Source organism: Hemitrygon akajei, chromosome 3, assembly GCF_048418815.1.
Source record: "Hemitrygon akajei chromosome 3, sHemAka1.3, whole genome shotgun sequence".
In the NCBI taxonomy this organism is placed as follows: domain Eukaryota; kingdom Metazoa; phylum Chordata; class Chondrichthyes; order Myliobatiformes; family Dasyatidae; genus Hemitrygon; species Hemitrygon akajei.
Genome location: NC_133126.1, coordinates 89,789,384 through 89,803,831, shown reverse-complemented (window position 1 = coordinate 89,803,831; position 14,448 = coordinate 89,789,384). Strand labels below are relative to the sequence as shown.

At 39.2% G+C, this 14,448-nt stretch overlaps 1 protein-coding gene across 3 annotated transcripts in view; it reads right to left on the bottom strand.

The window, feature by feature from the left end:
• Positions 1-14,448, bottom strand: part of mgaa (MAX dimerization protein MGA a) — a 106,651-nt gene that overhangs the window by 30,395 nt on the left and 61,808 nt on the right. For all 3 annotated transcript variants that reach the window (XM_073040316.1, XM_073040317.1, XM_073040318.1), the window contains 5 exons: positions 11,278-11,356; positions 9,448-10,085; positions 8,523-8,778; positions 6,887-7,387; positions 3,908-4,204 (listed from right to left, as the gene is read on the bottom strand). In XM_073040316.1, the coding sequence (XP_072896417.1) occupies positions 3,908-4,204; positions 6,887-7,387; positions 8,523-8,778; positions 9,448-10,085; positions 11,278-11,356 (1,771 nt within the window). The remainder of the gene's footprint in view (positions 1-3,907; positions 4,205-6,886; positions 7,388-8,522; positions 8,779-9,447; positions 10,086-11,277; positions 11,357-14,448) is intronic.

Below are 14,448 nucleotides of genomic sequence, written 5' to 3'. Positions count from 1 at the left end.
TGGAAGCGAGGAGGGACAGAGAGCTGGTGAGGATGCATTGAGGTCCCAGAATACTGATGGGTGGTGAGGGAGTGTGGAGAGGCACACCCATGAGTTGAGAGCAGGGATGGAAAAGGATAGACGCACGTGCTCCATGAATGAAGTCAAGAGTTTGGTGAACTAAAGAGACAGTTCCAATAAGTGGAGAACAGAAATCTGGTGTGGGGAGACACAGAACAGGTGAGTGGAGAATGGGAGTTTGTAAGAGCAGCGGTACACATTTGTGAATGAAATGCAAAAGGCTGGGAGGGCAGAGTCTTGGAAAGCAAAGAATCTGATGTGTGATGTCACAGACAAGGAAGACAAACGATTGGTCTCAAATGTGAGCTAAGTTTTAGTTAATGAAGAGTACTTAAATGTTTAAAAACTAAATAAAATTGAATAAACTTTGGCATATATAATTAAAATAATAAAACTAATTAAATTAAGATCAAACTCCAAAGTTTAAAGTTTAAAGTAAATTTATTATCGAAGTACATATATGTCACCATATACAACCCTGAGATTCATTTTCTTGCGGGTATGCTCAATAAATCCATAACAAAATAACAACTATGATAGAATCAATGAAGTGCCGCATCAACTGGGGCATTCAACCAGTAAGCAAAAGACAACAAATTGTGCAAATACAAAAAGGAACAATAAGAATAAATATTGAGAACATGAGATGAAGAGTCCTTGAAAGTGAGTCCATAGGCTGTGGGAACATTTCAGTGATGGGGCAAGTGAAGTTATCCCCTCAGGTTCAAGATCCTGATGATTGAGGGGTAATAATTGGTCCTGAACCTGGTGGTGTGAGTCCTGAGGCTTCTGCATCTTCTTCCTGATGGCAGCAGCAAGAAGAGAAAATAACCTGGGTGGTAGGGGTCTCTGATGATGGCTGCTACTTTTCAGCGATAACACTCCGTGTAGCTGTGCTCAGTGGTGGGAGGACTTTACCCGTGATGGATTGGGCCGTATCCACTACTTTTTGTAGGATTTTCCTTTCAGGAGCATTGGTGTTTCCATAGTAGGCTGTGATGCAGCCAATCAACATACTCTCCATCACACATCTATAGAAAATCACTAATCATTAAATTAATGCAACATGGGAGAACAAGCCATGTGTTGCTGCTGCAACATGTAGGACTTTGTGAACACTTTTGTCCAAGGTGGCTACATTGACAATTTGTGTATGTGGCTCAGGAAATCTGGCACTGTGTTGAGGAACTGGCATCCAAATTGCACAAAGCCAAAGAATGAGGAAGGGAGAAAAATCTGCATGCCCCACTTGCTTCAAGAAGCATCACATCCCTTAGATTAAAGGCTTTTGAATCAATGCATAGTCTTGGGCAAGTAAGAAGTTATGGGGATCTAAGAGTTAACATTCCAAGACCTTAGTGTCTGCATTTGCACAACAAATCTGAACCTTATGCAGTGTGTGTGGATACTGCAAGAGGGACAAGCAAACTGACATCAGCATTGTGACAGTGGAAGCCATTCATTAGGAGTTAAAAGCAATGTAGATGCAGTGGATGGCTGTTTAACTAGGGGTTAAAAGGTTTAGTTGTCTAGCAGGGCTAATGGAGGAAGAAGAGATCCAAAGGTTTCATTGTCTACCAGGGACTAAGACTTAGTTGCTTATGAGGGCCAAGGAGAAGAGGGGGAGAATCCAACTGTCATGATCAACGATGCTACCAACTACATAAGTAGGATTTTTTAAAAAAAAATCAACTACTGATAAGAGTTCAAACAATTAGGGGCTAAAATAAAAGGAAAAACATTATTATCTGAGAGATATGTAAAATGACCAAGGTTAGGGCTTATTATAGGATCAGGGAAATGAATGCAGATCAGGGATTGGTGTAGGAGAGGCAAGTTTCCATTTGAGGAATGTTGGCACCAGTATGAAGAAAGGAGAGAGCATCCTGCTGTGGCAGACTATGCCTGAAATATGCTGGGAGCAGAGTTCTGGCAAATCAAGTAACTAAATCAAGGGAGTCAGAATGGATTTTAAATAAAGATGTTGGAGGCAGGGGCAAGGGCCATCCCAGTGGAGGGAAATCTAGAATGCCAGAGATTAACTAAAGGAAACAGATCCAGAAAAAATATGAAATAAGAGTAAACAGATTATGTCAGGAAGGAAAAGGACAGCATTTACAAATAGGGTTCAATAAGTACGCACGACAATGCAACTAAGTCCCAAGTACAAAATTAGAACGCTAGGAGAATAAGAGGTGCTGCATTTAAGTATGCAAAGTATTTGTAACAAAGTGGACAAATTAACAACACAATTCAGTATAAATGCACACAATGTTATTGCCATTATGGAGACCCGGCTGCAGAGTAACCAAAAATAAGAGTTAAATATTCAGGGGTATTTGATAATTAGGAAGGACAGGTAAAATGAAAAAGAGATAGAATGGCTTTGTAGTGAATTATCAAGCCAGTACAATAGGGAAAAGGATTTTAGTTCAGAAAATGAAGATGCGCAATCAGTCTGGAACAAAGGAGCTCCACATAGTTGTCTACTGGCCTCATGGCAGTAGCAGGGGAAGAATATCCACAATAAAACTCAATTCTTGAAGAGTGCACATAATGTTATTTTGGACCTGTATGTTGAGCAGCCAACCTGGGAACAGACTATCCAATGCAGGGCATTATTAATGAACCTTTCCTTGTTGCAGAATCTTGTACTAAGGGAGCCATTAAGGAAGAATGACAGTAAGAGATAGAAATTTTTAATAAGATGGGAAGTGAGGCAAATTCAATCTGAAACTAGGGTCCCAAATCAAGGCAAAGGAAACTATCATGGAATGAATCGCAAGTGATAGATTGGACTGCTTAAAATCCATCTCAGTGGACAAGCAATGTCCACTGCATTCAATGAAGGATTACAGAAGGACCTAATAATCTTTGTCTGGCACAAAAATATCTGCTGCTTTCTGCATCCAGTTAAACTGCTTTTTCACGCATGTTTCCAAACTGGAAAATATCATTTGAGCACAAGGTAAAGGATTCAATTGCCATGACCAAAGTAGAAACAAACATTGGTACTAATGAGGGAGTTTGATAACCTAGGGACTAAGTTGCTAAGCTTGAACTCAAGTCTCTGCTAAGTTGCCTAATTTCAGTAACTACAATATGCAACCAGTGCCATGGTGCATACAGCAACCAGGTCAAATCCCCTTGCTTAAAGGGAATTAAAAAAACTACCTTCAAACCTCATCTCTGGTAAGAATTTCAATATGCATTTGAAATTCTCTGTCAGCTGGAGAATCAAGAAACAGGGAGAACAATCTTAGGTGGGGCATTAAACAGTGAGGAAAGGGGGAAGCTCCTTAATTCAGAGGACCGTAAATGTTTAGAACTCTCACTAAGGACTGAGTGTTGAATAAAACCATTGATCGGAAAGTGAAGGCTAGCATGAAGATTATCTACCATCACAGTGAGCAGAGAAAAAAAATCTTTTGAGGGGGATCATGAAACTCCTAGGCCACACACATCCTCAGCATAGTGATACTTTTATCTGAATGATCAGCACATGGCTTCTTCAAGAATCTATCAAACTAAGTCATTTCTCTTAACGGAAAGGTGTGATCAAAATTAGCAACATTGATCAGAATATTAAAGCAATTATCAATAAGCAAGTTAAATGTTTAAAATAGTCAAATTTGATAACAAAATTCTCCTCAAATTTACAGTTTAATCTGAGTGCATATTTAATTAGCAGGTTTATGAAGTGATGGGAGTCTGCATTCTTCTCCTATTACTTCAAGATTTTGCTCACTCAAAAAAAAACCCAAAATACACGAATAATGGGGGGAAAAGATGAACAAAGCCAATAATTTTCTGAAAATCTTTTGTGAGATTCAAAGGTAGAACTCACCTGGATTCCGAACAGCAAGTGTGATCATTTGGTGGAGATTTGGTTGACTTACTGTACCAGAATTTGCCAAAGGTACAAGTTGGATAATCTGGCCATTTGGGTGTTGGAAGAGTTTCCCAACTGGATATCTGAGGGGCTGCAGTATCACCTTCTGCCCAGGTGTGAGCTGCAGGTTCTGGACAGGCCGGACAGGAAGGCCAGACTGCACTGGTAACGAAATGAGCTGCGATTCTTCAGTTTTTGTAGCTTTAGGCAAATCAGGGGTAGAGTTGGACGTTTCAGGATGTTTAGATAACCCTGTCATAAGAAAATGCAATATAAATGCATCAAGTACTGTGACTCACTAATCGCTAGTCTGCTTGGTTAAAATAATATCTTTTAATCCTAAAGAGGAATATTAAACTCCACAACAAAACTTAATTGATTGCACGCAAAATGGATTATCAGATTGGGGGTAAGGTACCAAGGAGTCAGTGACTCCTGTGGAATCATTACCCTGCCAGTCTTAGAGCAGAAAGAAATGCCTGAGGAACTGGAAAGCAAGAAGTAGTTGCCAAATCCTTCACCATAAGGAGAGCCAATTGTCAGTGAAGACTGCTGGCAAACATGGAGCAAGACTTCTAAATCACCACCCTGAGCAATACATTCATTGCAGATCATTGGAATACTGAGGAGGTCAAAAAACCAATGATGCTCCCGGCTAAATTTCATTATTTGGAGTTTGGGAGCATGGTGGGTATGAATGGAAGAGCAATGAATAATGAATAAATAATCTAATGCTCCAGGATTATACCTAATTGTCAGCATCGATAGTCTTCTGCCTAACAAAAACATGAGAAATAAAAGTATGAATAGGATACTTGGCACTCACATTCAATAAGCTGATTATTTTTGTCTCAGTGTCACTTTCTTGTGCTAATTCCATTTTCCTCAAATCTCTTCTCAGAATATCTATCACTTTACTGAAAATACTCAGTGACTGAACCTCCAGAGCCCATATTCATGGAGAATTCCAGAGAAATTGTCTTTTCTCTGTCACAAATAGAGAATAAAGCCCTTTCATTCGCTAACATAGAGTATGGAAACAGGTCATTTGGCTCAGTGAGTCTGTGCTGACTATCAAACAATATCTTAAACTGATCCTATAATGATCCCAGTCTGTAGCCTTCTCATCTACTCCACCTCCAAACACACTAGAGGTAATTTACACTGTTCAATTAAACTATCAACCTGTTTGTCTTTCGGATACCAAAGGAAATTGGAGCATCTACAGGAAACCCACACAAAAGATGAACAGGCAAACCCAAAGTAGAAGGCACACAAGGTCAGGACTGAACCCTGTCTCTGCAGCTCTTCTACAACTTGAAAGAACATGTACCTTTCAGAAAGATGTTTCTTCTTGTTCTATACTCAGACAATATAGGCTTAAACAGCTTAACCTCTCCCCTTGTGACAAATCCAACATGCCAGGAATTAAATCTCTAACAGTATTAAAGATTATAAATGCTCTCAGTTCAGGCTTTTTAAACTAGTGAACTAGCAATTGGTGGTACCAACTCCATTGACGACTCACAAGCATATTTTGACAGTTCTCCATTTATAAAGAATAAGGATAGGAAGAAAAGAATGAAACGGACAGAAGTTATTGAGAGGGAGAACCAAATAAAGGTGCAGCAATACTATAAAATTCAACAACAACAGTGCTTTGGGAATCCATCCTGAGACTTCTATTGTTTTAGGTGAATAGTAAACAATTTAGAACAAGGACAGAGATAAAGTTCACTTTGATACAAGAAGCTGATGATAGTCCATGCCTATCAGTTTTAATAGGATAGTGTTCATATATAGAAAGAATAAACAGATATAATTTCAGAGGTTGCTCAGTCTGTTGACTGTTAAGCTGAAATGAATGTTAAACTTCTAGATGTTTTAAATTCTTCTTAAATGAGTGAGTGAAGACTATGCATAGTGAATAGAAAGTGATAGAAAGTAACAACCCTACAGTTGTCCATCTTGCAAAAATTATCTTCTCCAGTCTCACCTCACAGATGCATTGTAAAAAAAAACTAGAGAGTTAAAAGCAGCATTATGTACTTAAAATATGGCGTTATGATAGAGTGATAAATGAAACCATGATCCATACCGTGCAGCAACAGGCCCATCAGCCCAAATGGTCCATGCTGGCCAAGAATCCCATCTAAGCTAGTCACAGTTGCCCACATTTGTCCCATTCCCTCTAAACCTTCCCCATTTATGTTCTTGACCAGGTAGTTTCTTCAAATTGCTGTTGATGTATCTGCCTCAACCACTTCTGCTGGTAGCTCATTCTATATACTGACAGCTTTCTGGGTGAAAAGGTTACCTCTCACGTTCCCATTAAATCGCAACTTCTCACCATAAACCTATAGCATTTGTTCTTGGTTCCTCAACGCAGAGGAAAAAGACCGAGTGCCTTCAACTGTGTTTTGCCTCTCATAATTCTATACACTTCTAAGATCATCCCTCATTTCCCTACAAGGTCCCAACTGCTTAACCTCTCTCCATAACTCAGTCCCTGAAGTCCCATCAACATCCCCGTAAAACTCCTCTGCACTACTTACAGCTTAAAGGCATCTTTCCTATAGCAAGGTGGCCAAAATAGAGTGCAATATTCAGTGACAGGGCTGATTACTACAGCATAATATCCCAACTTCTATTCTCAATGCCTTGACTAAGGTCAGTATTCCAAAAGCCTCCTTCACCAGCTTGTCTACCTGCGATGCCACTTTCAGGGAATCTTAAGGTCTTCCATAAAAGTGAAGATATGAGTATTTTTTAATGCATTTTCATCCCAAGTTAAAAATGATCACTGTGGAAGATAGTGCATTCTTTTTCAGCGCTGTATTGATCAGATACACCCAGTAGTATACAGCCCTATTTTTAAATAAACTGATTCAAATTTCATAACCTTATATCCATGTTGCTCAAATTCAAGCTTACCTGGAGAGTCGTCTGCCATTGAGAGAATCGTTGTATTTGTTACAGGAGTAACAGCTGAGGTAGAAGCACTGGGGAGAATCAATTTTGTTATTGTTTGTGTTGTTCTCACTCCTAAAACACTTGCAGATATAACAGCAAGAGTAGAACTTCTTGCTGGAGTTTCAACTGTGCTAGCAGTTACAATACTCTCTTCTCCAATTCTTATTGTTTCTGGGATTCCATAGAATTGTGACTCGTCTGCATCTGTAGTCTCAAAGCTCTTTAATAAATGGGATCCAGCATTTGTGCTTACTGCATCAACTGAAGTGCTCTTTTCTGATGTACCAGTTATTAATGGGGGAATACCTGTTGTTGCATTCATGTTGACTCTGCATAATAGAGTACCAAGCTGCTGGTTACTGGACACGGGTTCCAATGAACTGAAACATGATTTCGTTTTCCCCACATCTCCAACTTTATTTATTACGAGATGAGTGTAGTTGTCAGGAGCAGCATAGTTCCCTGTAAACAGAAAAGACAGACACAGAAGAATTCTTAAGTATAACCAGGATGTGATCAATTATTCATTTTAAAAGCCAAGGTACATATATAGAAGGAAACAGAATGCCTATTAATTAGTATGATCTTTATGTGACTCTTTCCAATTATCCCCTTTTCTGATAACATTGCTAAATCTTATCGAGGTATGTATGATGAGTGGCACCATTATTCAGAGCTTCAAACATTCATTAACAGACAGTGAAATGGAGACCAGGCAGGAGAATACTTTCTTTGGAATACTCCTTGTAAAGCACAAGAAATGCTCCCCGCAGCCCCTCAATAAAACATTCATATTCATTACATCAATCATATCAACTGACTGTTGCAGGCTACAAGCCCAGCTTAAGCCCATCCCGCAAACACATTAAGTGCCCCCATAGCTTTCTCTTGACTGCCACCCGTTTCAAACCTATTGTCTTGAGAGGCCCAATTTTTCCCTGCAGGTTGCCAGTTTTCATGTTCGGCATGCTATAACTGGCCATCCCATAGCATCCTGTGAAGTTAACTGGCTTCTGGGCAGAAACAAAGCCAACTATTTGTGTCTTGCTAACTGGCTTTCCAGGAAATATTCCAATAAAACACATTCTCCTGTTACATATCTAGTGCAATGCATTTAAGAGAACACTACCTTTTCTCTCTCCGTAGACAAGGCAGAGCTGTACTATACCAACCAAAATCAAAACTAGGAGCCTTATGACCTACACTGTTTTGCTCTTCATTGGATCAGAAAGGAAATCACTTCTTGGTATAAAAAATTCAGATGCCACAAATCCAAAAAGTTCCAAACAAACAACTCCAGCTTTTAATAAGTCATGTCCTAGCCATATTTCATCACAAGATTTTTCTTCCCAACTGTAGGTTAAATTAAAGTGTTGGCTAACAAATGAAATCATAGATCATTCCACTGCCACTAAGGAAATCTTAACAGCTTGGTTGGCACTGAGTTGTTTTCAGTACTCTGAGCCATCTACCACATGTTAACATCTGAAGCAAGAACTGAAGATTATTACTGCTATGATTTCTTGCTCAAAAATATTTTATTAGTACATTTTAAAAATATACTCTTGGCAAAAAAATTTTGCCAAGCTCACCTTACCTTTGGTCTGGTCAGAAGGCACAGCATTAGTGTCATCTCTTGAAACTTCACTGGCAGGGTCTGTAGTACAAGAAGTCGTGTGTTTTGAGGGTAAATCAGCAGAGATTGATGAGGCAGCCATACTAGAAGTGAACCATTTGACTGGTTCAGCTGATTTTACATTCTTTTTGAGGTTAGCTATCACCCAATTCACTGGATGAAGAGCTCCAACCTGTCCTAGAGTCAGCTTTGTATCACCACTGGTACTTCTGGTAAACTAATCAAAAGATATAATAAAACACACAAGAAAAACAATCAGAAAACCATCACATATAAATTAATGTCAACAGAACCCCTTTTATACGCGAGAAGGTTTAACAAGTTACATGTTCCAAGGTGAGCACATCTACATGAAATGTTGCTGTAGAAAATCAGCATCCATCATCAAATATCCTCACCACCCAGGCTTTTCTCACTGCCGCCATCAGGTAGAAGGTACAGGTACCTCAAGACTCACACCACCAGGATCAAGGACAGTTACTACCCCTCAACCATCAGGCTCTTGAACAAAAGGGGGTAGCTATACTCATTTAAGGACTTTGTTACATTATTTCATGCTCAATATTAACTGCTATTTACTTATATCTGCATTTGCAGTTTGTTTACAGATAACAGTTTCTGATGTTTACAGTTACTGTTCTAGAGATTGGCTAAGTAGGCAAGCAGAAAAAGTATCTCAGGTTTGAATGTGGTGACATATGTGTACTCTGATAATAAATTTACTTTGAACTTTGAAGTTCTATTTTACTTATTTTTTATTTTACTTGAATACAAATCAGTTCAACACAACATTCATGACCAACTTCAAGAGCATTAAGATGAAAATAAAATGTTGGTCTTGACAACAATGCTATATCCCATGAAAGAAAACTAAACTGCTCAATACCTGCATCAAACCATTTTTCCGAGCAGTTGTATCAGAAGCAGCCTTCTGCTGGCTAGCCACTGTCGAGCCTAATTGAATTATGGTTATCTCCTTGCTCCCCAAAGTACTGTTGGCAGGTATTCGTAATTTTTCTTTTGGTGCAATTGGTCTTAAGTCAGTCAGCTTCAGTCCAGAAGATTTGGAAGCAGTTTGAACAGATATATTGCAACCCGAGTTTTTGACATCTTCCTCTTTATCAGCAGGCTGAGTAATCTTTACTACAGAACTAGAAATGTGTGTATTTCCAGGTGGAGCATCTAGATCTTTTCCACGATTTGAAGCAATTTCAACAAGGAAATTGCCAATTCGTATTTTCTCCGAAATTCCCTTATTAGCAGTATATCGAGCAAGAACTTCAAGAATATTTGTGCGTTCTGATTCCCAGTTACAATCCGAAATAATCTCAATGAGTTTGGATGTATTTTTTATCTGCCCTGTTGATGGTGGTTCTTTTGGATCAAAGCAGGAACTTTCTCCTTGAGGACTGTTACAGCGTAAAGGTGAATCCGTCTTCTCTTCTGTCTTCCATTCGCACTTCTGAACACCATTCGGTGATGTTGAGCTGTCCTCCAAACCATCCATTTTCTCAGGATCTGATTCTAGACAAGACAAAGAAAAGTGAATTTTTTTGTGAAGAATTGTTCACAAGGCTTGGGGTATGCATATAAAACACCTTGCAAAATAGTTAACATCTTTATGTAAAAGGCTAAATAATGAAGATACAAGACACCGTAGATCAGGGGTGTCAAACTCATTTTAGGTCACGGGCCGGATTGAGCAAAATGCAGCTTCATGCGGGCCGGATCAGTCGGACGTGTGTGAACGCAGCTTTCGTTGCCTCCGTTTTTTCAGCCTGCTCTCATGTGTCTCAGTCTCTGCTATAACTACAAAGTGTTTCACTTTACAAATTCCGTTTCTTATGAAGAAGACTGCCGAGCAAGACTGCCGAATAAACACTAAAATCCCTGAAAACCTGGTACCTGAATAAACTCAGCATTAGCCATATCATACGCCATAGGCGCTTCGATTACTGGGGCCAGCTTTAATAGTAATTAGATATTATCTCGCGGGCCGGATTTGGCCCGCGGGCCTTGAGTTTGACATATATGCCGTAGATGCTGAAATCTGAAGCAACACATCTACTGGTCAAGCAGTATCTAAAGAAGGAATTTTTGTTGAAACCCTCATCAACTTGAAATGTCAAAGAATTTCAAAGAATCAAAGGTTCGACAGTGAGAAACTTCTATTTATAACCATAGTTATATAGTTATGCTGTGAGATAACTTTGACACCCAAATACTTGTGGATTCTACCTTATCAGTTAAATGACTCATAAAAGGTTTAATGCTGTGTTGGATTCAAGGAAAGACTTGGCCTGTTGCAGTGGTTTACAACACATTATCCTTAATGTCCATCTTCCAAATCACTTAAGGAAAAGGTACAAGGTACATTGCATTTCAGAGCTTCATTCATAACAAAGCAGGGCAGCATACAAGCACAGGTCAGAAAACACAAGGTATCTCTCACTATTCAACAGTCAAGACCAGTCTAAGGATGGCACTGCTTGCATTGATGGCCTGTAGATCCAAGTGCTGAGAGATTCCGTTAGAATGCCAAGATGTAAGTAACTTTGTGGAAAGTCTACTCAACTGATGAGAGTAAACTGGAAGCAAATGCCTAAGCATGCTTACTAAATTGATAAGCCTGTAGTGCCAAATGATATGGTACAAACTGCTGACATACAAGATGTGTACCAAAATGCAGGCAAGTTATTTAAATGAAAATTCTTACCTTTGCTGGGTTTACAGTCACTGCAGCACTTTAACTTGCATGCTGCAACTGCCGAATTGTCATTTACTTTACTGTTTCCCTATAAACAGAAAAAGCACTCATGAATAATTATTCTTAGGAGTTTATCTAGTGACAAGAATTTCCAATGTTTAAACAAAAAGATAAAACTATAAATTTAAACAAGATTCTATCTTGCTATTGACACAACCTAGTCTGGTTATGCTAAAACCATTTAATTTCCCATAGCATTACTTATGAACTGCACATCATTTTACAATATGATATTTGTATTTGCATTTACAGATGCTTCAGACAAACCATCAGCCACGGGTCAATAGGCACATTCTCAGAAAGTTAATACCTTCAAACCCTATTACAAGGGCCTCAGCAAAAATTCTAGTACAGCATTGAATGAGGCCACTATCTTTTAATATAGATTATCAGCCCAATTTTCCAAAGACATTTGTAAAAATTCAGAGGTCAGTTAGTTGCACTTCTCCCTTAATTACAAGAAAAGCCATTTTTCCTGATAATGAAGTAATTGGGAGATCAGTTTCAATGAAGATGTTATGACAGGTCTTTTAGTTTTGTTTTCTTTTTCTGCCTTTAGCAGATAGAATCTAATTATCTCAATGCCTGACCACATATTCTTCTTATCATTTCCATTCTCATTTTCTTTCTCTCATTCATTCATTCTGAGAGTTATGTGCTGTTGAGAATTAGGGAAGTTAAAATTTTCAAGTACCCAGGCCAATAATTGCTATCACAACGGATAATAATAATAATGATGATGATGATGATGATGGCATGTCTAAGAACAGCTGCAATATGCACTAGAGAAACAAGTGATTAAAGGGCATGGCAGGGTTAGAATTTTTCTTGGGACTTGAATCTGGATCTTGGGGGGGAGAAAAAAAAATCAATTTTGAAGTCAAAATCAGTTTTGTAGGGCAGAAGTAGATTGTTAGTAAACAAAGACCACAGCTCTCCTCGACCACTGCTAACTACCTGTTGCAAGATACATCTGACAATTTATCTTTTGCTATTTAACTGATCACAGACTTTAGTTCTGTCCTTTGTTCTTTCTCATTTTCTTAATTCTGATTAAATATCGATCCACAAAAACCATCTACTGCTTCTCTCCACATTTTCTGTTTAAAGTGCATCGTCCTGATTTAAAATCAAAAATATGCAATATTTTATGCTGATCTTGAAGGCAAGACCAACAGTCATTGCCCTCTTGAACTGCAACATGCCATTTGGTGAAGGCCTTCCCATGTTATTGGGCGGATAATGACAGCATTTGAAGATGGCGGCTGAAGAACACCTGGGGCTTGGTTGATGTGATTTTTTGTGGAATTAAGTCCAGACAGTGTAAAACCTTTCTTTGACTTCTGCTGGCTCAATCAGATGCTTCTTTGCTGTTAGTAACTGTCTGGAGTTCAGCTTTTATCTATATTTGAACGTGTGCTGGAAGTTAAGGAAAACGCCAAGAGGCCTTGGCAAATATCAGACTGAACTCTGATGAGCAGGTAATCAGAAAGTAAATGGTTCTTCTCAGCATTGTCGGTAACATGTTCTACCACTTTATAAGCGGTTAACATTAGAATGACAAGGCACCACTCATCTGCAGTACGAGACATGAGTTTTTCCACCCTTCATTGAACAGGGGTTCATCTCTGGCATTGAGGCTCATGCTAGAATAAGAACTTTATTGACCCATAAGGTTATAAATTGTAATAGAATGCAGTTCTGCTTCTATTCAAGTTCCTTATGGTTGTCCAATTTTGAGCTACCAGATTTGTTCCAAGGGGATTTGTAGTTATAGGAAATTCCATCGTGAGGGGAACAGACAAGAGATTCTGCGAGCCAAACAAGGATACCCCGATGGTATGTTGCCTCCCTGGTGCCAGGGTACGGGATGTCTCAGATCTGGTCCAGAGTATTCTGAGGAGAGAGAGCGAGCAGCCAGAAGTCCTGGTACATGTTGGTACCAATGACTTAGACAGAAAAAGAGAGGAGGTCCTGAAGGAAGATTACTGGGAGCTAGGAAGAAAATTGAAAAGCCAGACCTCCAGAGTAATAACCTAAGGATTACTGCCTGAGCCATGCACTAATGAAGGTAAAAATAGCAGAATTAAGCAGATGAATGTGTGGCTAAGTAACTGGTGCAGGGGGCAGGGCTTCAAATGCTTGAATCATTGGGATCTATTTTGAGGGAGGTATGACATACAAAAACAATGGATTACACCTGAACTCAAAGGGTACCAATATCCTGGCGGGATTGTTTAAAATAACTGTTAGAGAGGGTTTAAACTAAGTTGGCAGGGGGAAGAAAACCAGGGTGTTAGGGTTGAGGAAGAGGAAAATAGAAATAAGTCAAAGATACTGTGCAGCCAAGATGGCAAGAAGGACGGGCAGGTGAATACAGGATAATTTGCTGTGCGATAGAAATATAGCAAAATCGGTAACAGGTACTGATTTAAGTGTAAATGCATGCAGCATTACTAATAAAGTGGATGACCTTATTGTACAGGTTAAAAGACATGACATTGTGGCCATCACCGAGTCATAGCTAAATGATGGATGTGATTGGGAGCTGAATGTCCAAGGATACACAGTGTATAGGAAAGATAGGAAGGTAGGTAAAGTGGGTGGTGTGGCCCTGATGGTAAGCAACAATATCAAATCACTAGAAAGAAGGGACATAGGATCAGAAGAGGAAGAATCCCTACGGGTCGAGTTAAGAAATGGCACGCGAAAAAGACACTAATAGCAGTTATATACAGGCCTCCAAACAGCAGCTGGGATGTGGACTACAAATTGCTGCTGGAAATAGAAAAAGTGTGTCAGAAGTAAATTGTCAAGATAATTCTGGGGGATTTTAATATGAAAGTGGATTGGGAAAGTCAGGAAGGTACTGGGTCTCAGGAGAGGGAGTTTGTAGAATGCCTACAGGATTGCTTTTTGGAGCAGCTTGTCCATAAGCCCATCAGGGGATCGTCTGTTTTGGATTGGATGCTGTGTAATGAACCTGAGACGATTAGGGAGCTAGAGGTAATGGAACCCCTTCTAAGTAGTGATCACAGTATGATTGATTTCAGTTTCAAATTTGAAAAGGAGAAGCTGGTATCAGGTGTATTGATATTTCAGTGGAACAAAGGAAATTAC